Source organism: Daphnia pulex, chromosome 5 (assembly GCF_021134715.1).
Source record: "Daphnia pulex isolate KAP4 chromosome 5, ASM2113471v1".
Taxonomy (NCBI): domain Eukaryota; kingdom Metazoa; phylum Arthropoda; class Branchiopoda; order Diplostraca; family Daphniidae; genus Daphnia; species Daphnia pulex.
The window spans coordinates 6,458,796-6,485,977 of NC_060021.1; the positions used below are offsets into that span (position 1 = coordinate 6,458,796).

General features: G+C 46.1%; 3 protein-coding genes and 1 long non-coding RNA gene across 6 annotated transcripts; 2 read left to right on the forward strand and 2 right to left on the reverse strand.

Moving 5' to 3' along the window:
- Window positions 1–245: 245 nt before the first annotated feature.
- LOC124193302 (WASH complex subunit 2-like) lies at window positions 246–5,361 on the forward strand. The gene is made up of 4 exons (XM_046587058.1): window positions 246–588; window positions 651–3,569; window positions 3,632–4,013; window positions 4,088–5,361. The coding sequence occupies exons 1-4, from the start codon at window positions 466–468 to the stop codon at window positions 4,210–4,212; spliced, it is 3,549 nt and encodes a 1,182-aa protein (XP_046443014.1). The 5' UTR covers window positions 246–465; the 3' UTR covers window positions 4,213–5,361.
- On the reverse strand, window positions 4,493–6,594 carry LOC124193303 (2-oxoisovalerate dehydrogenase subunit alpha, mitochondrial-like). The gene is made up of 9 exons (XM_046587060.1): window positions 6,354–6,594; window positions 6,123–6,287; window positions 5,867–6,062; window positions 5,644–5,805; window positions 5,431–5,575; window positions 5,157–5,360; window positions 4,951–5,089; window positions 4,738–4,865; window positions 4,493–4,666 (listed from the first exon to the last, which is right to left on the reverse strand). The coding sequence occupies exons 1-9, from the start codon at window positions 6,435–6,437 to the stop codon at window positions 4,588–4,590; spliced, it is 1,302 nt and encodes a 433-aa protein (XP_046443016.1). The 5' UTR covers window positions 6,438–6,594; the 3' UTR covers window positions 4,493–4,587.
- Window positions 6,595–10,017: 3,423 nt separating this feature from the next.
- On the forward strand, window positions 10,018–26,025 carry LOC124195094 (signal-induced proliferation-associated 1-like protein 1). Of its 3 annotated transcripts, none has more exons than XM_046589581.1 (10): window positions 10,018–10,219; window positions 16,452–17,254; window positions 18,555–19,042; window positions 19,207–20,306; window positions 20,382–21,367; window positions 22,136–22,466; window positions 22,566–22,717; window positions 22,843–22,887; window positions 23,011–24,713; window positions 24,797–26,025. In XM_046589581.1, exons 2-10 carry the CDS (start codon window positions 16,640–16,642, stop codon window positions 25,032–25,034), a joined length of 5,658 nt encoding a protein of 1,885 aa, XP_046445537.1. In that variant the 5' UTR covers window positions 10,018–10,219; window positions 16,452–16,639; the 3' UTR covers window positions 25,035–26,025. The 3 variants fall into 3 exon arrangements, with proteins under 3 accessions (XP_046445537.1, XP_046445539.1, XP_046445538.1); XM_046589583.1 differs by lacking the exon at window positions 10,018–10,219 and adding an exon at window positions 10,243–12,290; XM_046589582.1 differs by lacking the exon at window positions 10,018–10,219 and adding an exon at window positions 12,336–12,665.
- LOC124195095 lies at window positions 25,966–26,358 on the reverse strand. The gene is made up of 2 exons (XR_006875132.1): window positions 26,189–26,358; window positions 25,966–26,121 (listed from the first exon to the last, which is right to left on the reverse strand). It is a non-coding gene; the product is annotated as an uncharacterized LOC124195095 (long non-coding RNA).
- Window positions 26,359–27,182: the final 824 nt, after the last annotated feature.

Below are 27,182 nucleotides of genomic sequence, written 5' to 3' on the forward strand. Positions count from 1 at the left end.
GATCGATTATTGTGTAATACGCACAAGTATCTTGGGCTTTTTCTTTTACTATTTTCAATCGAAGAATGAATCAGGGATGAATCTTTTCACATTCCTGTATGAACAGATCTTGACATGCCTGTTAATATTTTATTATGCAAATAGCTCGAAGAATAAAAAGGAATTGCTCTATTATATTCTATTGTTCGTGTACCAATTCAAATAAAAGCGGGCTTCGGCTTTTTATTAATTCTCTTTTCTTCGTTCGAAATTGTCGAAGTGGCAGCGTTGTTCAACATTTACAACGATTGTTGTGACACAAGTGAAACCTCTAAAGCTGATACGGAAAAAACTTGTTTAATTTGTTCTTCGTGATAGTTACTTGTGGTGCTTACACGCGTCATAACAAAATTAAATAACGTGTTTTATTTTGCCATGAATTTGATGCTTTTTAACTTTAAGTAAGTGCTTGAAATAGATTTTTCAATGGATCAGATTAAGGAGGGTGAAGATACCAGTTGTTGGACTCCAGATTCCTTGAGGAAGTGCCAATCTCTAACCTTAGCGTCAGACGTGGCTCTGTTAAAATGCATGCAGAACCTTTCGTTGGTGAGTCTCAACACAGATGTTGTTCATTTTACTTTGTTTACATTTGTCATTTTGCCTTCCAGAGGATGGTCTCCAGTGCCAACGGCTTGCTGAAAGATTTGGATGCACTGAACGAGGATACAACATCTGCGTGTGTTGAAGTTGAGTATTGCATTCAGAATCTTAACTTGATATCCACAAAACAGTTCATGGAAAAACGAGTATATGATGAAGAAGTCACCGAGAAGAAAGAAGAATCCACCACTCAAATCCAGCCTGTTATTACTTCCATAGACTTTGTACCCAAAATAAAAGAAGCCATTAGAGAAGGCTTACCTGTTGTGAAATCGCAAATTGCAAATTTTGAAGAGCGAATCAATGGAAACTCTTCTCAGTCACTGAACAGAAATCCCAACAGTCATTACTCCAGATCATTGCCTTACTTATTAGGGACAGAAGAGTTCATTGATAGTCCTACTGTTGGAGTTGCAGAAGGACATAAGTTAAAGTCTGGATCATCTTCAAACCTTCAACTACCTATCCAGACATCCAACAGCACTCTGTCATCTGTTCAGTCATCCCCCTCTTTGAAGTCAAATTTGCAGGTGCCTGTACCTGTTGAAAATAGAGTGCATTCAGATTCAGATGTCTCTTCTATGTCTGAAGCTGGTGGCGGAATTTGTAATGAAAACAAAGAGATTGATGAAACGATGAAAAGGCCGACTCTCGGTAATCTTAAAGAAGAACTGAGTGCTCGACTGAAAAATGCAGGAGATTCAAAATTGAAAACTACTTCTGAAGCGTACGTTACGCCTAATGCAAAGGTACCTGTCAAAAGTGAATCTCAGCGTCAGGAACTTGAAAATTCCATTCCTTCTCACATCGTAGCTGCCGTACAACCAAAGCCTGATACCGTACCTTCTAGAGAGATTATTAAGCCACCTAAAAAGAGAAACTTGTTTGATGATAGCAGCAGTGAATCGGAAGGTGAACTTTTCAAAACGAATTTACCCAAAGTACCTGCTCTTCCTCCTAATCTATTCAGTCAACCAGAATCGAAACTTCCACCAACTATTCCTCAACTTGTTGTGGCCAAAAGTAATAACACTCCTACGTTTGCCAAGACCAAGAGTAGCACTTTATTCGGATCGAGCGACAGCGAGGACGATCTTTTCAGTGGAGCTATTACGTCAAACGAAACAACTTCAAAACCAGTGGCTAAACCAATCGTAAAGATAGCAGCAAATTTTTCAGATGACGAGGATAACATATTTTCATCCCAGATTGCCAAGCCGAAGAATTCCCAATTACCACCCACCATCAAAGTGGCAGTGCCTCCAATTAAATCGGGGTCATCTTTATTCGACGACGAAGACGTGCCGGATTTTGTTGCCAAGAAATCTATCTTGCCAGTGAAGGTTGCAGCACCAGTACCCAAAACACAAGACCAACAGCCAGTTCTTCAAACCAAACAACCCCAAAGATCCGAACAGCCACAACAAAGGAATCTTTTTGCCGACAGCGAAGATAGCGATGACGATCTCTTTCGTAATATAGTTGTCACTAAGAATAAGGCTCCGACATTGGTCGTACCTCCCAAGACTTTATCGACCTCTCCACTACCAGATAAATTAGTTACACAGTCAAGTCGGCATCAGTCCACTCCGATTCAAAACGGCGAAAGAAAGGAAGAACAAGAAGAACAAAAGCGGCCAGCTTCAGCTAAAGATAATGACAGCAAGCCAATTCACATTGAGCAACATCCAAAACTAAAGGCTAAACCATCGCTTTTATTCGACGATGACTCGGATGATGAAGATTTATTTGCTGGTGTTTCAGTTTCAGCAAAACCCCCACCTCTTGCAACAAAAGTCCCTGTCTTGCAAGATGTTCAAAAAGATTCCAAAGGTAAAGATTTATTTACTAACGTCCCACCATCCAAAGTCTCCGTGGATGTTGCCGAGGCAATTGTCGGTAGCCCTGATGATTTGTTTAGAGGAGTTCTGCCAACAAAACCGACATCTTTGTCCGGAAATCCTTTTATTGCTCGGAAACCAGAAAGCTCAGCAGACGGATCGGCGTGTGGTGGTGTCGCTCAGGTGACGGAGAAACCGACGTCGCCAATGAAGGTAGCAGCTGATCCCGCTACAATTAAAATGCCTAGCGATAAACATGTCTCTGCATCAACATCATTACCTGCTTCTTCGAAACTACCCATGTCTTTACCTGGCAATGGCCCTGACAATCTCTTTGGTAGCCAACCACCCGCTCTCCAATCATCAATCCGTCAACAGATTCCCGTCTTGAAGGCATTTGAAGAATCGGACGATGAAGACCTGTTTGGAATTAAAGCTGAAAAACACCCACCACCACAACCTGTGCCTGTGAAAATCTCAGCCAAAACAGAGGAAATTGAACATGCGATCAAAGGCGAAGATCTCTTTGTTGGTATCGTGGAACAAAAACAACCCCTACCTCAACCTCCCGTAACGTCTCAAAAAGCCCCTGAGAAAAGTGAGACCTCAAGCAACAAGCGTGATAGTAGACAATCTCCGGAGACGGAAGTGAAACCTCAAGCCTCAGCCGAAACCGTAGATAAGATAGCAGGTCGGATAGCCTCGCTAAAGTTGTCTCTCGCCAAACAACCGAATTCGTTACCGTTTTCGAATGCAGCAGGATCGACGGCCACTACGCCGAATGATGAAGACATCACCCCAATTTCGAATTCTGTTGTTCGCAAGCCGTTCGGTGGTGTCCCGCTGTTTGGTCCTCGCATTCCCAGTCCCGTGATAAGCAATCCGCCTAGCCCGACGAAAGCGGAACAGAAAATCATGTCAGGCGAGTCGCAAGATAAAGATAACGAGGAAGTTGCACAAAACAGTGATCTGCTCGATTGTGTTAGTAAACAACGGCCGAAAGCCCCAAGGAGCCGAAAGCCACCAACTCGTAATTTCCGACGTTCCCAAATCCAGGACGACGACGACAATTCGATGGTGACTAAGGTAACGCTTACACCTGTGCTGTAATAATTATGTGTGTGACTTAATTACTATTTGTCTTACAGGCCGAAGAGACTATTCAACTTCCCAAGGAAACCACACCAGTCGTTGTCAGTCCGGTTGTTACTCCACCGTTACCGTCGCCAATGAAACTGGATAAAAAGGAGGCTAGCCTTGTGGTTGAAAGCGAAACAAAACCTGCAAATCGATCGCTTTTTGACGATTCTGATAGCTCCGACGGAGAGCTTTTCAAAACTAACGCATCTGGCACGGTGTCCAAAGCTGAGGCGCCTTTGCGGAAAGGAGGTTTAAAATCTAACGCCAAAATCAATTCCACCTTGATGGGATCCGGTACGGATGACAGTGTTTTAAGCAGTCAGTCTAGCATTCCGACACCGAAAAAGGTCACTACGCCTTCGTTCCTGCTTGCCGATTCTGATGATGACGGTAAGCTCTTTAAAATACAAACCTTTTCTCAAAGCACCAGCACGTTCTAAAGCACCTGTCAAATTGTTTATTAGATGATCTGTTCGCCAGCACACCGAAGCTGCATAATCGCCCGAAGCCAGATCCTACTTTAGTTGTAAGCGGTAATAAAGCTGCTGCTACAGCAGCATCTGATCCCCTTCTACATTTCCAACAATGAGTAACGATACCCTCCCTTCGAGCGAGTCTAGTCTCGAAACTAAGTCGGCCTAGGTGCCTTTATTTTCATCATCATGTTGCCCAATATCGTATTAAGAAAGAAACTTTTTAAACTCTTAACATATTCTGTGATTATTCTTTCCTCGTAATTGGCATCCATGGGCATAATTTCTAAATAGAAAGCATTCCATTCGAGGCCTTATTATACTGATCGTGGCCTATAAAACCCAACAAATTTTTCTTCTACAAAGTTATAATTTACTGTATCCCTTTCCAGCATATGTGTATCATTATTGGTAATATTTTCTCGTCTGCTTCATAACATCAATCATCTTTGAACAACGACACAAGTTTACATCTAGAATATCTTAAATCATTAATCTTTCGTGAAGTTCTTTAGTGGATAATGTTCTGCATATTTCTGTACATGCTCTTCCATCTGTTTCATTTGTTCCCTATAAGAAGAGAGATAACACAAAATATATTAATACTTTTGAGTCAGCCAGAAGAAAAAATAAAAGTTTACCTTATGTGGGATGGCATTTCATGGTAAACGTCAGTAAAGATTTCTTTCCAGTTGGGTTTTAGTTTCTTTTCTGCACGGGCGAAGGCCGTCATAACCTGGCGCTTGCAATCCTCCTTCCACTCTTTCTCCTGAAAAGACGTCACCAATGAGATTAAGAAACTTTTATATCTCCATTCCTCGCCATGGTGAGGGCATAGCAAAAACGGTAAGTACCTGAGCATCTCCCCACCATCCTTTTGATAACATATAATTCCTCAGACGGGAAATGGGATGGTCACGCTCATCCCAGTAACGAACTTCATCAACGCTACGGTAGGCAGTGCTGTCGTCTGATGTGCTGTGATGGCCGATTCTGAAAACGATTCAACCAATTAGGTAATTATCATGCACTTTAGGAAATAATCTACCCTTTCACTAACCGATAAGTCATGGCTTCAATTAGGACAGGCCGCATCTCGCTGATAGCCACTTGCCGTGCCTTCAGCGTGGCATTATAAACAGCAAAAACGTCGTTACCATCAACCCTAATGGTCAACATGCCGTAAGCGGGGCCACGGCCGGCAATTCCATCACCACGGTACTGCTCTTTGGAAGGAGTTGAGATGGCGTAACCATTGTTACGACTGATTGGCGCAAAGATGTAAAGGTTAGTGTTATTTCATCATATCGCGTCAAAGTAGAAACACCACTTACCAAAAGAAAATGACTGGGCAATCTAATGTTGCGGAAAAGTTTAGGGCGGCATGAGCATCTCCTTCGCTAGATGTTCCCTCACCAAAGTAACACATGACACACAAACCATTCTGGGATCTCTTGTATGCATAGGCAGCACCCACAGCTTTATTGCAAATAAATAGGGCTTAATGGTTAGGAAACAATTTCTAGAGTTATTTCATCGACAATTACCTTGAGGCATTTGAGTACCCAACGGCGAAGAAATCGTAACGAAATTGAGTTCTTTTGAGCCATAATGTACTGGCATTTGCTTTCCTTTGCCACCATCATCGACATTACCATAGCACTGGTTCATGAACTGATCAAGTGTGAATCCTCTCCACATCAATGTTCCTGATGAAAGAAAACAATTTTAGAATGGTTGAAAAAAGCCTTTGAAGGGTAAACTACTTACCAGCTTCTCTGTACTGTCCAAAAATAAGATCCTTTGGATCTAAGGCAGCTGCACTCCCAATGTGTGTGCCTTCTTCCCCGTAGTTTGTCATGTAGAAAGAAATTCTCCCCTGACGTTGAGATTCATACAAGATTCTATCCATGGTGTTGAGTTGGGTCATGCATTTATACATTTTGATGACCATTTCTTGAGACAACTATTGGGTATGTTAGTCATTAGAGAATTTGTTGCTTTTAATAGGATTATAAAATATTACTTGGGGATCCTGACTAGGGTCTATAACTTTTCCTTTCCTATCCATAACTCTGTAGACTGGGATCCCATCGTAGAGGTCAGGGCGAATGAATTCTAGCTTTTCAGTCCACTGGGAGCGCGAACCGGGAAACTGTGGTCTTTCATCGGAAGAAAATTCTCTTGCAACCTACATTAATGAAATCAATTATTGATTTTCCCTTCAAACAAAAATGTATAACTATATTATACGCACTTGAGAAAGAGAGCCAATGTTGATTCGCTTGCAGTTGGCAGCTACCGAGCGAATACCAAAACGAGCTAGCCGTATGGGTAACATAATGCAGGCTTTTTAATTGATGCGATAAAGTAGAATTTAAAACGCTTCCTCGCCAACAGAGATTTTTCCTCGGTAAAATTTAGTTCAAACGATAACACAGCAGCAGAAGAAATTTCGTCGGAAGAGAAAAATGGTCGGTAGTCGTAGAAAATGACGCCATCTGTAGGTGGACGAATTTAGCTTGTAGTTGTAGCCAAAGTTTTCGATCACGATATTTGCACGATGCTCACGATTTATGGAAAGCGAGACGAATATGTAAAAAAATGAACAAAGAAAGGCGAACCATGCTTTTAAAAGCTTTCGTGCTGATGGAATTTGAAAGCTAGCTCGAAGATCAATGACGTAGGGTCGAAGAATTATTTCAAAAGGATATTGTTCAGACTCCAAACATAAAAATTGATGATTTTTTTTTCAAAGCTGGAATAACTTTCCTGCGCTATCACTTTCTTTCGTGCATACATATTTTCGAGGCTGGCGAAATCAGTGCAAGTTATGTATCACGACTTAATGAGGATGCCGCGCAGCTCTACTATATACATAAGTCTCACTTTCTCTTTTACTTTTTTACGATTCGGTTTCGTGCCGCGAGTTAATCGCCCATAACGGCATTAACAAGAGGATACATCTAGTCCGTGTTTTTTTCTTTTTCTCCTTAAACTTTATTACATGCATTGTACATATTTGTTCTCCGTTGCCCAGGGTTTTTCTCTCCACTCGGCTCTCGTTAAAGTCGGGCGCGTCACACACACACACACCCATATGTGTAGGAAACCGCCTCCAGTTTCGCGGTTAACCGACGAGTGAGAACCACGAGAGAAGACGACGAAATTTACTGCGCGCTAGCGCCATGATTTTTTATTTTTTATTTTTTTCTTATTTTTTATTTGGTTTTATTTTGTTCTCTGAGACCCCCCTTTTCTGGGATCTCGCTACCAGATAGCCTTGTTGTATTGTAGCTCCGTTATTCGAGTGGTTTTCTGTTTGGCTTTTTATTTTATTTTTTTCCCGAGGAAAACAAAACAAAAAAATTGGGTGTCGCAGCGCGTCGACACATGTGAACGATTAAGACATTCACTCGGCGTGAAAGAAAAAAAAGGAGAGAATGGCATTGATGTTACGACACACGACGCCGTTCGTGTCGTTCAAACTCCAATAAGCTCAGAGTATGAATTATTAGAAAGGAGAAGGACAGCGTTACGCAATTCCGAATGAATGGCCTAAAGCCCTGTAATATATATGCCGTCTTTTTTGAACAAAAATCCGCTCCACTTTTGAGAAATGTTCACAATGTGTGAGCCGCGTGCATTTCCTTTTAATGACTGAGAACGTTTGAATTACACCGAGAATGTCAAATTCAGCGCTCGAGTTCAACTAGCTCAAAGGTCGACAAGAATAAAGAAATGCACGAGTCTCCTGTCAGATAAGAAAAATAGTACAAATGCGCTCAATATTTGCGGTCGACTATTTTACGAGAAAGTCCCTGTGAAATGTCAGTTATGATCGATTGAATTCAATTTCACGAATTCGTTGGAAAGAATATCAGCCAAATGACTTCAAACGTTATACACCGCGCCGGATAACCTTCAAGATACAAGCAAACGATATAATTTTTTCGGTGTATAACAAACGAGCGACGACCCTGCGAACTTAAAACCCCTCGTAACTTTTCGCCCCGTTGAGAAACAAATAAAGATGCGATTCATAGCCGAGTAACTTATATATACTACGTATAGTGGATTGAAATAATTGCTGAAACCTTTTTTCTTCTGAGAATCATTTCCCGGCAAACTCAAAAGGTTAATGGGTCTTTTGAAATTTGAAAAAAAAAAAAGAAAAATCATTTGAATGCAGAGTTATATACATTCCGCTGCCGAGACTAGAAGTTTATCACACTTAATGACCATGTCGACTCTGAAACGGAATAAGGTAGTCGAGCAAAAGGACTAAATTACGGGATGTAAAACACATCTTGTTTGCGCCATAAAATAAAATAAAAAAGCCCGACTGCAGGTAAACATCGTAACAGATTAATGGCGAGTAGTAGTATAGTGGGTTATTATTATTGCAGCGGCCGATAATAATAAAAAAATTGAAACGCCATGTTCTTCGCCAAGTTTTTATCCTCATCTCCTTATCGTTATATTAGTTGAATCCATCGTCATCGCCAGACAACTACTCCGGCGATGAGGTAAAATGTGTTTTCGCTGTGTGTATATAGTTGTTGTTGTTCTTGTAATAAAGTCGAAGCGATTAGATAACTGTATCAGAGTACTGCGGAGGACAGCGAAATGAGATTGCAGTTGAGCAGCAGCATGGCACTCGGAGATTATTATTTTATGATGACACGGGTGAAGTAGATTCCGTTGCATTTTGTGCACATTTACGAGTCGTTAATTTTTCTCTTATTCAGAAAAACGCTGGTAAATAAAACCGGTGACTCGAAAGAATGTTCTCTGAAAAACGGATGGCGCCCAAACTTATGAATGCAGATTACAGATGTTGTTTGGTATTAAAAAAAAAACGACCGCTGTCTGCTGTGCCGAATGCCATTTGCGCCAACGCCAAAGAAAGAAAATTCCACCAAGAAAAAGGGGGGTCGTGTCGTTGCGCGTTTATTTTTAAATGTATACAGTACGTACTACACCAGTACGCGCCCACAAACATATTGGACGCTAATTGCCGCATGCTGTACCGGTGGCACCCGTACAGTTTTTCAACCAATAACTGTGTAGTAGCCAGTCACCGTGTCGTAATAAAGTAGAAACAGAAAAAATGGCCGACTCTCTTCTTCTGTAGATGTCATGTTCTATTTAAAGTTTTCTTGGTTTTCTTATACTTTTTTTCCCCCCTCCACCCTTCAGGGTTTCCTTTTTTCGCGTTCAAATTTCGTCCGCAGCCTGGCGACAGCCCGCAACTCGGCGACCCAACACGGCCAGTTATGCGGAACTAATTTTAGGAACTCGCGTGTGTAACCATAGACAGCAGTGAGAGCTGTTATGGTGCGAAGGCCTGCGACTCTTTTGCCAATGATGCGTCGTTCGTTTAAATTTGAACGAAAATATCAGAATGTACCAACCACTCTTGCAAGTTGCAAATGACCTTGCAAAAAAGCGTCTCCGCCGCGCTATACACACATAGGACAGGAATGCTATTCTCGCGCTCGTGACGTGTTGGTATTCAAATCTTGCCGCTAACGACTGCCAGAGTCAAAAGATTAGTTTTTCGGAGAGGGATAAAAACAAAACCTTGCATGCCATCGCCGGTGAGGGGGTATTATAAAATCATTTAGGAACATGCCGAAGACACACGGCCCAGGCCCCAGACAATTTATTTTACGATTACTCCAACTTTGTGTGTTGTTTTTTTTTAAAGGCACTGCTCTACAAAGTTCACGCGAAATAAACGATTTCGTTCATAATTAAAATACCGTAAAATAATAAAATGAAATAATTATTATTTGTTGGGAAAAAAAAAAACAGAACAAAACGAAACAGTATTATTATTTTTATTTTATTTTATTTAAAAAAAATTTGGATTTTGTAGTTCTCGCCGCTGCCAACAGGTTGCGGTTGTAACGGTTTTAAAATGGCTTCCGGGTGTGTGAGAAGGTTTCTGACGTTTGGGGCCTAGCGTCGGGTTCGCTTCAAACATCAACAGCCACACCACAATCACAAATCAGTGCTTCCAGTTTATTATTATTTTCTGTCCTCCAATCTCGAGTGATGTTTTATGTCTCAAGTGCCTGGATTACTTTTTCCCGCCGTTGACGTTCAAAAATCAAGGTAACGCTGTTATTTTTATCTTTTGTCTGTCAAAATTGGGGAAATAGACTTGGAACAAAAGGATCACAGTGCAGTCTCACACACACACAGTGTGTGTGTGTGTGACCTGTGTTTCCCGTTCGTATATAGGGATGGCATTCCAATATTGTGGTTGGGTTCCACTTGTGGAGTGATCATGACTTTCCTTGTAGCATCAGGCTGGGCCCACGTTGATTCAAAAAAAGCTGCCGTCAAGTTCAGGAAGTTTGAGGTGAAGCAACTTGTTTGATTCAGGTACAAAAGCTAATCAAGTTCTCAGAGGCCTAGTGAACATCAAGTTTGCAGCACATGGCCCAGAGTTACTCTTTTGGAGTTGTCTTGGTTGTTCACGCTCAGTGGGTTTACAATCAAACCATGTGGTTTCTTTCTCCAAATCTGTGTTGACTCTTCGCAAAGGCCTAGCAGGTCGTTCTGATTCCCTGGGTGTTATTCCTGTTTTTATTGATTAAATGGAGGAAGGGGGGCTTCCTGGACTGTACACACACACACACACACACTCTGTATGGGATAATAGCAGCAGCAGGTTGACACCAAGGACCAGGTCCACCAGCTGGGGCTCCTGGCAATGTTCACATCAAATAGCCATAGAGATAAAACAAACGAGCGCGGCCATAAACCTGTAAAAGAGATAAATTTTATTTAAAACAAAAAGGAAAGGGGGAGAAAAAAAAATCCTTCCGGTGTAATGGAAGGGGTCCCTCGACAAAAATAAAAAAGTTGTGCAACGCAATACACACAGGTTTCATTCATTCTATGGGACACAACTTCCGGTGTCGTGTTGTTGTTGTTGTTGTTGTTGTTGTTTGGATCGATCCGGTTCCTCCTCCACCCCCGCCTGGACAACACATTTTCTCTGCTCCCTTTTTTTCTTTTCGTCATCAAATCAAAATAATAGGAAAATGTCTCTTTTTTCTTTCTGTCATTGGATCTTCTTTCTATTTTTCTTTTCTCGCCTCGCATTGGTGAGCAGCAACACGCCGGGGGATCGTGGGAATGTTACGCATAAGTGACTCGTTCAGCCGGCCGTATCAATGAACGCTAGTCATCACTCTCTCTCTCTCTCTCTCCTGCCGCCCGACTGCTTATTTGATGATGATGATGAAGATTGTTTAACATCTCTTTTTCTCTTTCTCTCTCTTTCGCCGGGATCGGAATCGTTTGAAAACGATACACAAACACAAAGACATTTTGCCTCAGCTCCTTTGAAATTGTTTTTTTTTTTCTGGGCCGTTTCTGTTATTTTTTCTGGGGAAATTCAGTCCGTCCGAGGGGGTAGGCTCTGTGTGTCTTTTGTCTGTCGAGCTGGGAGACGGACCCAAGTCACACAAATACACAACACAGAAAATAGAAGAAGAAAAAACCTTTTTTTTTATTTTATTATTTTGTTGGCCTCAGGCGGAGCGTGACCGTTTCAATAGACTATTCAAAAATCCTTGTCTTTCCTTCCCCCAAAACGAAAATAAGAAAAAAGGCAAGCCACTACTATACTACTACTACTGCCACCACCACTGCTACGGTATACCGCCTCCTCCTCCTCCGCCTGCCGAATGCGTGTGTGCGTGACTAACGAACGAGTCGACATGCTCACTCATACGACGCTCTGCAAATCACAAGCCACTCCGCTCTGATTGTCATTTTCTGTCGGGTTTTTTTTTTCTTCTTTTCTTTTTGTTCCAGGCGAGGGGGAGAGAAGAACAACGGAAGTTGTGACGACGACGACCGTGTGTGTGTGTGTGTCCTTATAACGCCTTTCGGTCTTAATTGCTCCCGAACGAAAGAAACAAAGCAAAAAAGCGTGTGACGACGACATTTTTTCACGAGGTCAAATTCAAAGCGAACGCTATGGGAAGAAGAAGCTAAAAAAGAAGCTCAAGAAAGAAAAGAAAATGTATTCCACATCAAAAGATTTCCAGTGAGAAGAAGAAGGGGGCTCGAGCCGTGTGCTGCTGCCTTAACGGGCCCTGGATGGAAGGAGTGGGCGGAGTCTCATCGTCGTCCGTGTAGTATAGAAAGAAAACCAACGGCGGATGAGGTTCTTTTCTCTTTTTTTTTTTCTTTTTTGGCCTTTTTTTCTCTCTCCTCTCGGCTGTTTGTGTGTTTCACTCGCTGCTGCTGCTGCTGCTCAGTCGGTTCTCCCTACTTGGACCTGACGGCTGCGTGTTTTCGACTCCGCCGCGTGTGTCCCGCCGTGTGTGTGTGTGTGATGCGTTGCTGCTCGAGCGTCACCTTCATCCGCAGTCACGGGGCGGATGTGTTTCTGTGTCGAGACATTTATTAGAGAAGAAGAAAAAAGACAGTCCAGCCCAGTTCACTTGTGTTGTTTGTTATCTCCTCAAACCTCCAATGGATACGTCGACCGGTACCAGCAGAATTTCGTGAAAACTGTGAGAAAACAACCGACATCTTGGTGTGTAGATTTCTTTGGGCTTTTGGGGTTTTTTCTTCTCCCCAAGTTGTTTGGTGGGATGATGTTGTTGTTGTTGTGAGTGAGAGTGCTGCTGGAAATGGTCATCGCAAGAGAGAAAGGGCCGCTACTAGCGACTAGCTAACACACACAACTAGAAAAAAACTCTCTATTTCTTTTGAAATGATTGGTGGGGGGGAGAGAACGAGTTTTGCGACACACTCGGTGTCAGTTTGACCAATTCTGGTCTAGAGACTCTCTCTCTCGCAATGCTAGTCGACAAACGAGTTGATTGGCCATTTCCACCTCCTTCCTTCCTCAATCGTCTTGGCATTTGAAATTTATTTTCTATTCCCCCTTCGCCACCGCTCGTTTTTTCTCTCCATTTTATTTGACTTCTCTCTCTCTCTCTCTCTCCGTCTCTCCCCTGGGCCGATAGGAGATTGTTGCGGTTTCCTGCTTCCGCCCAGGCTTTTCTTGTCTCTTTTAGGGTATCAACAACACAACACACAAGAAAGAGAGAGAGAGAAAAGTTAAAAGAAAGAAAACTTTAAGGGTATTTTTCTTCTTCTTCTTCTTCAAGGATTGTAAAATATCCTGTGTGTGTGTGTGTGTGGGGCACGACGTTCATTAAAACGAAACTCGAGAGACAATTCCTGGTAGTGCGAGGCAAGGGGTGATTCAAGCGACTGTATAATACGTAATCTCGGCTGGTAATTAATCACACAACTTTGCATTGATTTTTGGAAGTGGAAGGTCTAGCCGGATTGTTGTTGCGTACGGACACTTTTGAACCACTCGTAATAATCGAATGGAAATGCCAAGTCATTTGGAAAGTCAAAAGGAAACACAAACTGAACTTGATCACATTTTTTTACACACACACACACAGAGAAAGAAAGAACCTGCTGGAGGTTTTTTGTCAGGATCGAGTTTCTGTGCTCTCTGGGCGAGCCAATTTTGGCGGCTGAAACTCAACATGCCGGTTTGATTCAAAAATGTTTTTTGGGTTTTCCAGACGTGCTTGGCCAGGCTCTCCGATTTCACTTGTTTTTTTTGTTTCAGACTTCTTCTTCTCCTCTTCTTCTTCACGTGCCGGATTGTCAAACACATTTTTTGTTTGTCCTCTTTTTAATCCAGCGCGAGAAGGCGGAGTGAAACATTATTTTAAAGAGAGAGAGAATGTGTCGTACGATTTACCCACTGGATTTATCCGCTCTGGTTCTTTTTCTTTTTATTTGGCAAGTTTCTATTTTCGACAACTATTTCCCCTTTTTTCTTCTTCTTTTATCTTCTTTAAAAAAAAAAAAAAAAGCCGATCGCTATGGCTTTTGGCACGCTTTACCTCCGGCGATCCTTGGGTGTAAAAAGTCTTTGGCAAAAGGCTTACAGGTAGTTTTCATTCCGCCCCAAGGTGCTTCTTCTTCTTCTTCTTCTTTACGGAATCGGCAACCAAGGTCGAGTGCCGGCGTGTGTGAGTGAGCGTTTTGCGTCATAGTCGTGAATTCTTTACACACACACACACACCAGAGACTGGCGGATTGTGTACAATTAAACTTTTTTTCTGGTCGAGACCCGGCGTCGAGTTTGTAAACTCCCCCCCTTGAAACGGGTCGTGACGCGCCAGCCAAGATCCAAACTCTATAATCAGGTCCCAGTCAAGTCAAAAGCGATCGATGTACCTAGGCAACAACAACAGCAACAACAACAACAACAACAGTGAAGGAGAGATTTCATAATGAAAGAACGGAGAGGAAGTTCTGAAAGTTTTTCTGAACGATCGCTGTTGTTGTTTCTTCTTTTGGAAGAATGTTTCGAATGGGCCGTTTGGTTATTTATGGGCTTTTTTTTCGTTGTTGTTGTTGTTGTTGTTTGAAGCAGAGTTGCCCGCCGGCCATACAAAACCGACGATGATGATGACTCCCAACTCTTTTTTATTTTTCCTTTTTTTTCCCTCGAGTTATTTATTTTATTTTCAATCAAAACAGTTTGTGTTGTACAAAGTTGAGGGGTGGAGTCTGCCTGGGCTGCTGCTGTTTGAAAAAAAAAGTCGCTCCCTCCCCGGTTATTTGTGACTTTTTTTTTTTTGAAAAATGTGTTGCACTCGAGAGAGAGTCTGCCCGCGTCCGAGATTTATGGAAATGACCTTTTTCCATTTTACTCCGGCGGACGTTTTTCTTCTTTTTTAATTAGAAGGTTACAACAGCCAATGGCTCTTGTATACAATCGATAAAAGAAAATGAACATTGACTTTTGGTGGTGGTGGTGGTGGCCGGAATGGCGGAGGGTTTGAATCATCTGGGAGCATGTTTCGTGTCATACACACTCAAACAACCTTAAACTGCCTGGAAGAAGAAGAAGAAGTGTGCTAGAGGGGGTGTGTGTAGGGGGGAGAAAGAAACTGGGGCCCATCCTGGCAAACACAGACGTTATTGTTATGGAAGATAACATTGGTAGGCTCGGCCCATTTTTATTGGGGCCGCCGTTTTCCTTCGTCCAGGGTTCTGGCGTGGAGGGGGTTGGCCCACAACAACATCTCTCCTCCTTTTTCACCCTCTACAACACGCAGAGCTTTTTTTCTTCGGTTGTACCAGTTGTAAGTATAAAGGAGGGTATATATATAGTCTATACTCTTCTTCTTCTTCTTCTTCTACTTGTAGTCCCTTACTACCGGAAACGGGTGTGTGACCCGGTGTCACTGACCCGGGTGGAGGCCAACCCTCTCACTCCACATTTCTCAGACTCCATGTGTTTTCGCCTCCTCCCCTGTACTGGAGAGAGAAAGCGGCGTGTCCTCATCAATAAAAGTTAGAAAATAAAATAAAATAAAAAAACTGATGGAAGCGAGAAATGTCTATTGTTTTGATGTGAAAGAGAATTTGGGGATGGATGACGACCAAAAAAAGTTTTTGAAAAAAAGAGAAAAGTTATTTCCACTTGTGCTCCGGAAATGGAACTTTTGTCTATAAGCTAGACAAGGTTCATTGATTTGTCGGTTTACCGAATTCTCTACGTTTGTTTGTTTGTGTGTGTGTAGCCTTTTTTTTTATGATTATGTTTTTGGGAGTTGTGTGTTATTTACGGATCATTCGATCCGACCTACTTGCGGAGGAAGTTGTACACAACACCATTTTTTCCCCGTCGTGTCTAAACACACGGGGCCATAACAGCCCAGAAGAAGAAGAAGAAGAAAAAAGGTTTTGAACTGTGCCGTGAGAAGGTTCTTCTTGTTGGAGGTTTTTGTCTCTTGGCAGGAACTAAAGAAGATCTAAAAGAAGAAAAAAGGGGGTCGACCACCTATTATTATTACGGCGTTACCTTCTCCAAGAAGAAGAAGAAGAAGAAACCTTACGGTTGCAAAGGGTTATTCAATATCCGCACGCTAAATGGAGCGGCAAGGTTTCCCAACCGCAAAAACGGGAAGACGCACAAGCATTTTTCTTCTTCACTTTTTTTTTTCTTTTTTGGGGAGACGGGAGTCTCTCCCGTGTGTGTGCGGTCGTACAACTTCTTCCGTCGTGCGTGTTTTATTTTAGATTTTTTCGTTTCTTTGTTTGCCGCAGAAATAACAAGTCGGATGATGATGATGAAAAAAGAAATGAGAAAAATGGCGGGATGATTCGTTCGTTTCAACATTTTTGGATGGCATCTCTGTATGGGTGCGTGTCTGTGTCTGTGTGTTCTTAATGACGTCGGAATGTGGAATGGATGGCATAGCTGCCCGTCACGATGAATGGACGATTGCATTGAAATTTCAATTTTTTCCTTTTTTTCTATTTGGCTTGCCAGGTTTTTATTTTCGCAGTCCTGGAACATTTTCAGACGTCACACCCCACCCTCCGTTTGTGTGTCTTGGAGAGCCACTCGGTGAGAAAAGGGGCGGTACCAAAGAGAGAGAGAAGGGGGGGAAAGGCGGAGGTTTGACATAGGAAGCCGGAAGGAGAATCCGGATGTTGGGGATAAGATGAGCGAATGTCATGTCGACAGTAACAGCGTCCTCCTCTTCTTCTTCCGCCTCTTCGACATCCATGGCGCCTTCACGCTCGGCCACTGCCAACTTGACGGCCAATAACAAAATGGAATTGGTCTCCACCGGAGAATCCGGCCCACCCGTTAGAATGTTTCATCCGACGACGACGGCTCCCCCGTCGACCCACCATCCCCAACAACAACAGCAGCAACAACAGCAACAACAACAGCAACAACAACCTCAGTCTCAGTCGCCTTACCGATTCGGAGCTCCCGACAGCCGAGCCTCGTACAGAGAACAGCGCGTGATGGGCAGCGGCCGCTCCATGACGGCTCACAATCATCCGTCCGGATCCAGCGGCGGCGTCAGCGGCGGCGGTGGTTCATCGTCGTCGTCATCATCATCGACCGGGCCGTGGCACCCGACCAACAATCATCACCAGTCGGGTTCTTCTGACGCCGGCCAAAAGCCCGGCCGCTCCTTCAGTTCCGGTATGGCGTCTCTGAGTCGCTCCAACGGCAGTCTGGCCGGCACCGCCAACAATTCAACTCATCCCGCCGCCTCCTCCTCCAACAGCGAAACGGACGCCAACGGCAACAGCAAACCGCGTTCCAGAACTCAGGTACGGCTTCATCATCATCATCTCTCTCAATCTTTTTCTCATCCTTTTTTCTTCTTTCTAACTTTCCACCTTCAATCGAATTATTAAAACCAGCAAATCTCTTCCGCCTTCTGTCCCCTCCTCCTTATTAATTTCAATTTTCAAGTGGGCGGGGTTCCCGTGTGTCCGAATCCGATCAAAAAAAAACGACCAACCCACCCACCAAAATGCCTTTTCCCAGTCGATTTTGGGGGGAAAGAAAAAAGGCGGAAGAAGCCCCACCAAAATATTAAAAACATGAAGCAAAAAGGAGCCCAAAGAAAATCCGTCCCCATGCGCGTTAACTATGTGTGTGTGCGTTGTGTAAGCTTGTGTATTGTTATCGCTACTGCTGTCGTCTGTGTGTGTATGGTTATGCAAGCCCAAACACACAATCTCGACAGTCTAAAAAAATTTTTTTGGGGAGTTTGTGAGGATTTCCGGGCGAATGTTTTTATTTAGTTTTTGTTCTCTCTCCACCCCCCTATAGCCAAGTCACCGGATCTTTACTCGACCGGTTTCTCCTTTTTTCTTTTTTTTTTGTCTTTGTATCGAAATGCCAATGAAACCTTAACATTGCGTTTTAAGTTTTTTATTTTTTCCATATTCTGTGTGTGTGTGTTCTTTTGTTCTAGGGGAAACGAAAAAAAGGGCTGTCGTGGAATGACGTGAATCACGCAACCAAACACAGACAAAGGAAGATGAAAGGATAAATCCTCCATCTTTTTTTTCTGTACTAGACATTTCTCTTTTTCTCTCTAGAAAAAGGATGACTGGAAAAAAGAAAAAATGAACATTTATAAAACAAATTTTTCCAGTGGGGGGAAAAGAAAAAAAACAAGTGGGGATGGGAAATAACCGTGTGGCTTTGATTGAGGTTGGTCGGCGCAACGGGAAAAAATTTGAGACGCGGGGCGCGCTCATCTGATGAGAGAGAAATTCTTCCAACACATACATACGCAACAAAATCATTTTTAATTGCGACGGGAATTTTTTTTTCTTTTTTTTTTCTTTCTTCCCGCTCGGAGTTGGGGAAGGGAATAATAGGTTTTAATTTGAAGGAAAAAAAATTGCGCGCTGTTGTTGTTGTTGTTGTTCCCTGGAATTTCTCGGTCTCGCTTCCATCGTTGATAAGCGCGTCGAGACAACGAACCCAAATCCTAACGGAATTCTTTTTTCTTGATTTGTAATTTTGGTTGTTTTATTTTTCTGTCTGTTTCGAATGTTTTGTCCCGATTTGGAATAACGGATGAACGTGTTGTTGTTTTACCCATACACGCAGACTCCTGGGAACGTTGGAGGAGGGTCCTTGTCCGGATCGAGCGCAGCGGGAGGTGGTCCCCACGTCCTGCCGAGTCCCGTCAGTTCAAACGGTTCCGGCAAGCAGCAGCAGCAACAGCAGCGTCAGCGTGGCGATTTCGGCGGCAGTCACGGCTCACTGGACGCCCTGGCCAGCGGAGCCGAGCGCGAAAGCTTTTTCGCCCTACTGCGCGACCTCGGCGCCCAGAGCAGCGGAAGCGGAAGCAGCAGCAATGGCAACGGCAGTCTGGTGCCCAGTCGCTCGTCGCCCGAAAGAGATTTGGACGATCCCGTTCACGCCAAACCGGTCGGATGCGCGCCCAGCCGGCTGGCCGAGCTGCTCAAGCCCAACTTTCATTCGACCAGGGCCGCCGTGACTAACACGCAATCGGAGCCAGCCGGAACGTCTCTACCGTTGCCCACTGGCTCTTACTCTTTGGCTGTCCAGCAACAACAGGCCGTCATGCTCCGGTAGGTTTTTATTTTTGAAAAGAAATCAACAAATGGATCATTGACAGCGCGGTCAATGTCTTTTCCGCCACTTTGTCCAGCACTTCTTCTTGCTTTTTGCACACAATCATTTCATTCATTTTCGTTTTTTTTTTTTTTTTTTTTAAATTCCCGTTCCGGAATAGGCGCAGCACGCCGGAGCCTCCAGTCGGAACAGGTGTCCAGCCACCGGTGAGCCGAAGCGCCACTCTGCCGGCGGATGCATCCAGTCCGAAACCCCGTTCCAAATTCCAGCGATTTTGGGACCGTGATCGTTCCAACAAGGAGCACAAACCCTCCAGCATTCCGGCGACGACGACAGCCATCGCCGCCTCGGTCGTGGCCGTCCAAACCGGCGCGTCTTCCTCCTCTTCGGCCAGCAACTCGACGTCGAGATCCGCATCGGAGCCGTCCATCTTTAAGCGGCTCCGCGGCGGCGGTGGCAACGCGTCCAGCGGCAGCGGCTCTTCTTCGTCGTCCAATTCCAAGGGACTCAACGGGATCTCAGGATCGCCGGAACCGGATCTGTCGACGCTGGAGCGCGACGCCAGCGACATGGAGGCCAGATTGGACGAGCGGCTCAAGCGCAAAGCCTTTGCCCATCACGACTGTCAGAGCATGAGCGTCAACTTGGGTTACGCCGCCCGGCTGCGCGGATTACTGGCCCAGCGCCGCAACACCACGACAGGAGCGTCGGCCGCCTCGATGGCGTCGGCCTCTTCTTCTTCCGCTTCGTCCAACTCCTCGTCGGCCATGGCCAATTCGTCGTCGCTGGCCGCCGCCGCCGCTTCGACCGGCTCGTCCGGCAGCCTGTCGAGCAGCGGCAAAGGCAAATTGAAGACGCAAATGAGTTTCCCTCCTCCGGCGGAAGTGGCGGTGGATGCCGTCCCGCCGACGGCGCCCGTCGACGAGGTGGACACGGGCGACGGCAAGAGCAACCAGCTGCTGCACAGTTGCCCGTTCTTCCGCAACGAGTTGGGCGGCGAGCCCGAGTGGTGCGTCGGCGTCTCGAGGTGTTCCAGCCCGCAGCTCCAGCAGCCGCAGCAGCAACACCCGTCGCCGACTCTCCTCCATCGTCCCATCAGCACATACGGTGTTAGCGTCCTGGAATTCCCGCCCGGCAAATCGCACTGGCGGCACGGCATCTGCCCCTATCAGAAACAGCCGTCCGTCCTGGAACGCGGCGACCAGGGCGCCTTCTACTACGGCAACCATTTCTACGCCCAAGAACATCAAAATTGGTTTGGTAAGTTTATAAATTTTTATTTTTTTTTTTATTCCGGAAATGTCATAATTAACACCACCTTTGCAATCCATCCAGGAATGGACGAGAACCTTGGGCCGATAGCCATTAGCATCCGCCGTGAGAAGATGTCGCCCAGCGAGAGCGAGTCCAGCAGCGGCCACCACCACAATCACCACAACCACCACCACAACACCCATCACAGTCACCTCAAGGATCAGTACATTTACAGGATCATCATCCGGACCAGCGAGCTGGCCACTCTGCGTGGGACGGTCCTGGAGGAGGCCATCCCTTCGCTGAAGCCGCCCGGACCCAAAGGTCTCTCCCTGCGCGAAGTCCTGGACATGGTCTCGCCGGAAATCCACCTGCCTTGCCTGCGGCTGGCCATCCCGGGCCCCACGACCGAGCAGCAGCTTCTCAAACTGGACCAGCAAGGATTGTCCAACCACTACAAGGTGGGCATCCTCTACTGCAAGGCCGGCCAGTCGACCGAGGAGGAAATGTACAACAACGAGGAGGGCGGCCAGGCGTTCGACGACTTCCTCAACCTGATCGGCCAGCGTGTCCGCCTGCGGGGCTTTGAAAAATACAAGGCCGGCCTGGACAACAAGATGGACTCTACGGGCCTGTACTCGCTGTATTCGCAGTACCAGGATCGCGAGCTCATGTTCCACGTCTCGTCGCTGCTGCCGTTCACGCCCAACAACCGGCAGCAGCTGTTGCGCAAGAGGCACATCGGCAACGACATTGTGACGATCGTCTTCCAGGAGCCGGGCGCCCTGCCTTTCACGCCCAAGAACATCCGCTCGCAGTTCCAGCACGTTTTCATCATCGTCCGCGTCTTGCACCCGTGCACCGAGCACACGCAGTATCAGGTGGCCGTCAGCCGCTCCAAGGAGGTGCCCATCTTCGGGCCGCCCATCCCCGGCGGGGCCACTTTCCCCAAATCGCAGGCCTTTGTCGATTTCTTGCTGGCCAAAATCATCAACGCCGAACACGCGGCCCATCGCTCGCAAAAGTTCGCCACCATGGCCACGCGGACGCGCCAGGAATACCTCAAGGTGGGTTTGCCCAGCCGCGGCCCATTGATTTGGCGGGGGGGGGGGGGATCCGTTACTACCTAGTCGACCGCAGATTCTTTGTCGTCGTTGGTCGTCACAGTCAGCGATTCCATTTTGGGGGCTACAGAAACAAATTCCACATCGGTTCAGAGCCCGAACAAAAAAGTCGATCTAGTGTAACACGGCCAGGATTAGATTTCACAAAACTGTTGCCCTGATTATGTCCGTCGCCCGTCAGATCGAAGCCGCCCAAATGCGCATTCCTTTTCTTTCCTTTTTTCCTCATTTTTTGATTTTTGAAATATTTACCAGAAGACGAGGAGGGGGGGAGTTTGCACGTTATTAACCTTGCCGGCTGGCTGGCTGGCTGGCGTTTTTCGGTGGGGGGGAAGTAGGAATGTTATTCAATAATTTCCGCTTGAATTAGTTGAAAGAGGTTTTTTTTTTGTTTCCGAGGAGGGCACAACAGCAACAGCATTGGTACTGTAACGGAGCTTTAAACCACGCAGAACGACTTCTTCTCCCGTTACCGGTGATTCTCCTTTCCACTCGACTGACTCGGGCTGATTGTGCCATCCTCTTAAAAGGGCAAAAGAGCAACGCAGGGTGGGGGGGATGTGGCAGAGGTCTCTGTAACGGTTATCGGTTGGGATTTTCTGTTGTGAAAAATGACTTCTTCTTCAATCTTTTTTGGGGTCGTAGCTTTCAGACGTTGCGACACCAATTTTTCAATAACCTTTTGTGTCTTTTTTGTTTTTGTTTTTCCAGGATTTGGCGACGAATTACGTGACGGGCAACACGTTGGATAGCGGATCAAAGTTCCCAATCTTGACGTTCAGCAGCCGCAAAAAGGAGCGCCTCAAACCGAAATTCTTCCCGGACGCCGTCCAGGCGGGTGCCATTTGCTGGCAAGTGTCGGTGGATGACTTTAGCGGCGGCGGCGGATCGGTCCGGCAGACTGACAGCTTGCTGGGCATCTCGGGCGACAGCCTCGTCCTCGTCGAAGAGAGCACCAAGGAATGCATCTGGGCCGTCTCTTGTAAAGCCATTCTGGGATGGACGTCGTCAACGTCCAGCATTAAACTCTATTACCATCAAGGTGCGTGGTCCAACGTTTTCCCTTTCTTTTTGTCTACACCCCTGAGGGTTAAAAGATATTTTACACCCGTCTGGACGTCTTGTCTTTCGTTTTTTCCAGGCGAGTGCATCACCGTCCAGGGACGAGATTGCGAAGCGGATGAGATCCCCGAAATTGTGGCCCGTCTGCACGCGGTCACGTCTGGCTGTGGCACGCGGGAGCTCTCGCTCCGCAGGAATGCCGTCGGGCAGCTAGGATTTCACGTCCAACCCGTAAGCGAATTGATAACATCTCACAAGTCACTCATCAGCGAAATTCAGCCTCTTTTGGCAATCAATCGGAAATGAAATTCGCCAATAATAATTCAATGCTTCTCTCATTGGGTGCGTTCATGCAGGATGGATTGGTGACGGAAGTCGAGCCTCACGGGCCAGCCTGGCAGGTAAATGGAGACGACAGTCTCAAGGAATTTTGTGTCCACTTCTCCAATTGGAGAACGTCCTGAAATTCCATCGATATTTCATTTCGCATTTTTAACTTTTATCTTTTTTGTTTCGGTGTGTAGGCGAGTTTGCGCCAAGGCTTCCGGCTGGTGGAAATCTGCAAGGTGACGGTAGCGACGCTCAACCACGAGCAGATGGTGGACCTGCTGAAAACGTCGGCCATCGTCACGGTGACGGTCCTGCCGCCCGTCGATCCCAACACTCCCCGACAGGGTTGCACGCTCCAGAGCTGCTCCTACATCGTCGGAAGCATCGACGGCGAGTACGACAACGTCGACGTGGCCGGCGAGGGGATGGAGAACGGTAACACGACGATTCGCAGTTCGGGAGCTGTCCAGCAGCAGTCGGTTTCGATCCACAGCCGGCGGTTGCGCTACGAGCGCAGCGTCTCCCCGCCGCGATCCAGCAGCAGTTCGGGTTACGGCACGGGCAGTAGCTCTCGGTCATTCACAGTCCAGGGAGCCGCCGCCCTGGCCGCTTCGGCTGCCGCTGCCGCCGGCGGCCCGACCATCTCGGCCATCGTCTCGACTCACCCGGAAGGCACTTTGAAATCCACTTCCAGCGGTCACTCTAGCGACGATCCGTGGTACGATTTCATGCCCGAAGTGCTGGAAGCCGAACTGCTCAGCAACGGACCCGGTGGCTCCACCACTTCGCCTCCGCCCCTGCCGTCCAGACAGGGCCCTCCGCCGAGTCGGCTCCGTTCCGGACACAGCTGCGAAAACTTCACGCCTCCCGCCATTTCCGTCCACCAACCCTCGCCGGCCATGGAGAACCTCCAGTCGAGCAGGAGTCAAGATCCGATTTTCCCGCACGACGGGTCGTCGCCCGTCAAGAACCGGCCGACGGGACCGCCCAGCAGCGTCTATTCCACTCCGCCAACCAAAGTCAAGCCCATACTGGAGAGTCCCAGTCTGGTGGGCCGGATGAGCAACTACGAAGACCTGCGGAGGCTCCAGCAGACGACCAGCAGCTCTTCGGCCGCCCCGCAAGAAACCGCCGGCGGTAACAGTAATAAAGTCCGTCCGCTGAATCCGCCCGATTACCACCACGCCATGCAGAGTCGTTTGGTGGCCCTCAAGACGCCCGACCAGCAGCACGGACCCAGTCGCAAATCGCCTTCGACGTCCACTTACGCTTCGCGGAGCGAGGACGAGCTGTCGGCCGGAAGCGCCAACAGTTTGTCGCCTCGCAGCCGCCGGAAGCACAGCAAGAGCAACGGAGCCGGAAATTTGACTCCGTCGAGCGGCAGCAGCCGGAATCAGAGCCCGCGGATGTTCGTCGAGGCCAAACTCAAGTCCAACGCCAACGGAAGCGTCTGCAGCGGCGGAAGTGGCGGAGGCAGCGGACAGAAGCGGTGCAGCACAAATCTCAAGGAAGAGCTGCTGAGGTTGATCAGCCCGGATGCGGTTGACGAAGTCTCAGCTGACATTGACTCATCCGTCATTGTCACTCACGCTCGGCCGGCCAACGCCGTCCTCTCTTCCGCCAATTCATCCGTCCAGTCGGCCGACATGGCCGACCTTCCCGACTCGGAGGAGATGGACTGGTCCCGGTTGGTCCACGCCGCCGCCAGGGCCATCCAGGGCACCGCGTCCTCCATGGTCTCGGCTCCGGAAGACGTCGAAGATGATCTGATGGACGACGAGATCGAAGAGCCGACGCGAGACGGAAGTGACAACCAAGATTCGCTCACCTCTTGGATCGACGACGTGACGGAAAAATTACGCCTGGAAGCCGAGTCCGCCGATAGTCCTCCTGGAGGGTAAGTTTGGCTTAACTCAAAATTGATTGGCAATAAAATGGCGAAATATTTATTTTGTTTCGATTATTTTTTCCCATTTAAAGAATCGGTTCGACTCTGGTGATGGATAATGTAGTGCAATTGCGGATGAATCAACTGGAACAGCACGTTGGATCGCTAGAGAACCGGCTCCGCGGTGAGGAGGATCGTAGGCAAGCCCTCGAGGCGGAGATCCGCCGGTTGCGGGAAGCCAATTCTCGTCTTGCCGGCGAGTCGCAGACAGCCGCCCAGCAACTGAAGCGCTTTACTGATTGGTTCTTCCAAACTATCGAACGACCTTGATTGAGTGATTGTGACTTACAGATAACCCAATTCAAAATTTTCGCGGCCTTATCCACTTACTGTACGTCAAAACAAGAAATCACCACACACACACACACACACACTCCTCTTTCGTGTGGTGTGTGTGTGTCAATTGCAGTTCCCCTTTTATGTGGTCTTGAAAAATTTTGTCTAGCGCATTTTCTATCGGAAACAACTTTGTTTTTCAGATCAAATTCCTTTGGCCTTTTCCCACCAACATCAAACTTGTCTCTTCTTTATTCTTTCCCCATTTTTTAAAAAATATTATGGCCATACTCTTTTCTTTCTTTTAATTTTTTTTTAAAGAACCAAAGTGTGTTTATTATTAATAACTATCATCCGTGAATGTTTCGTGTCTCTCTTTGTTTCATATAACTCCATCCATTTACCTGGGCCTTTGTGTACAAAATGTATTTCTTCATTTATATTAAATACTCTTCTTTTTGTTTTGTCTTGTCTTGCTCCTTCTTTTACAATTCCAGTAAAAGTTGGTTTCCTTTTGGCTTGCGAGGCAAACTCCAATGCTGTCCTGTCTTGTGTTTTACTTCTTAATATTGCGTCTCTCGTTATTTCCCCATCAGACTCGTCTTTGTTTTTTCTTTTGTATTTTTTCCCCTCCCTCGTCAGGGTTCTCTCACGTTCTACAAATTTTCTACTCTGCCTCCTCCCACGCCTTTTTACAGAGATTTGGTATTCTTTATAACTGCCCGACTCGTTCGAACAATCACTACTACACTCTGCCTTTTTTATACATACAAAAAAAAACTAAGTGAAATTTGTTGTTCGTTACCTCATACGGGGTAATGCAAAAAGGATCAATAATTCTAGCCGTTTTTATTACAAAATGTGTTTTTTTTTCTTCTGTTGTCTCCCATCGTCCGCGATACACCGAATCCGTCTCCTTCAGAAATAGTATTTGAAAGAGTTGTATTTACACATGATAATACAATGGATTCGTTTCTTTTGCTTATATGCTCTGAATAAAAATGTGTACAGTGAAACAGTTTACAAGTGGCCACGTTTTGTTGCACATGACAAGCAGATGCTGCATTCATCCCTGGAGTATCTGCAGAGAGATGGACAAAGTATCGTTTAAGTGATGCACAGGAATAATTTGAAGAAGTAAAACTTACGTCTGAATGGAGCACTTGCTGGGGTAAGGTGGCATTGGGGAAGGCACTGGGGTGGGCGCTGCCGGTTGCCCATCCGAATTTATGATGTTTGAGAATACTTGGGTAAATTTGTTGGTGGTTGTGTAGTTTCCAGTTGATTTGGTTTGGCCTTTGAGTCTTGAAAAAGGAGATTCAATGTCTTTCCTGGAATTTAAAACAAGACATACTTGAATAGTCATCTATCACAGTGGTAAATTAAAAAACAAAGAAAATTCTTACTGTAGGCAGCTTCATTAATGTTGGAAGCTGTACAAAGGCCTTGATAAGACAAAAATAATTAAAGAATGGCTATAAATAATTCGAATATTGTGATGAGACTGATTACCGACAGTAGGTGACAGATCTCAGACTTGCGCCATTGATTACAGCAACGGGAAGAGAGAAAGGACGCCTAGGACGCCTATTAAAAATTCGAGTCATCATTGCTGCGCCGGCAAGGCAGCCGTTAGCGTTTAAATTAGTAAGTAGGAAATAGTCGGAAGTAGTAAGGAAGTAGGAATTAGTAAATAGGATTAAATGATGTTCCACTCGCCGGCGGGCCTTTTGTAAGGTGACGTCCACATTACTACAAAGCGAATAATAACGTCATTAAAATGGCGACGGAGATGAAACGAAAAACAGAAACGCGGACGAGAGACTCACTTGCTGCCCGTTCCTCTCTGCTGCAATTTCAACAAAGAAGGAGCTACGGCTTGGGCGACATCCAGCGGCTCTTCACCAGCCCCTTGGCTGTTGGGCCCTTGACACCGACGATCCTTGCGCATCCAACCAACTTTTCAAAATAAAAGAGAATAAATAACGCCAGTCACATAACAACTCGATTATGATCTCTCTCTCTCTCACTCACCTATTCCGAGTTTTTGGGAACTCTTCCGGCTGCTACGGTTGCTGATGACAGGGAAGCGCTGCTTCACTTTGGGTTCCTTCTCCCTGAACCTCTGGGCAGAGAGGGCGA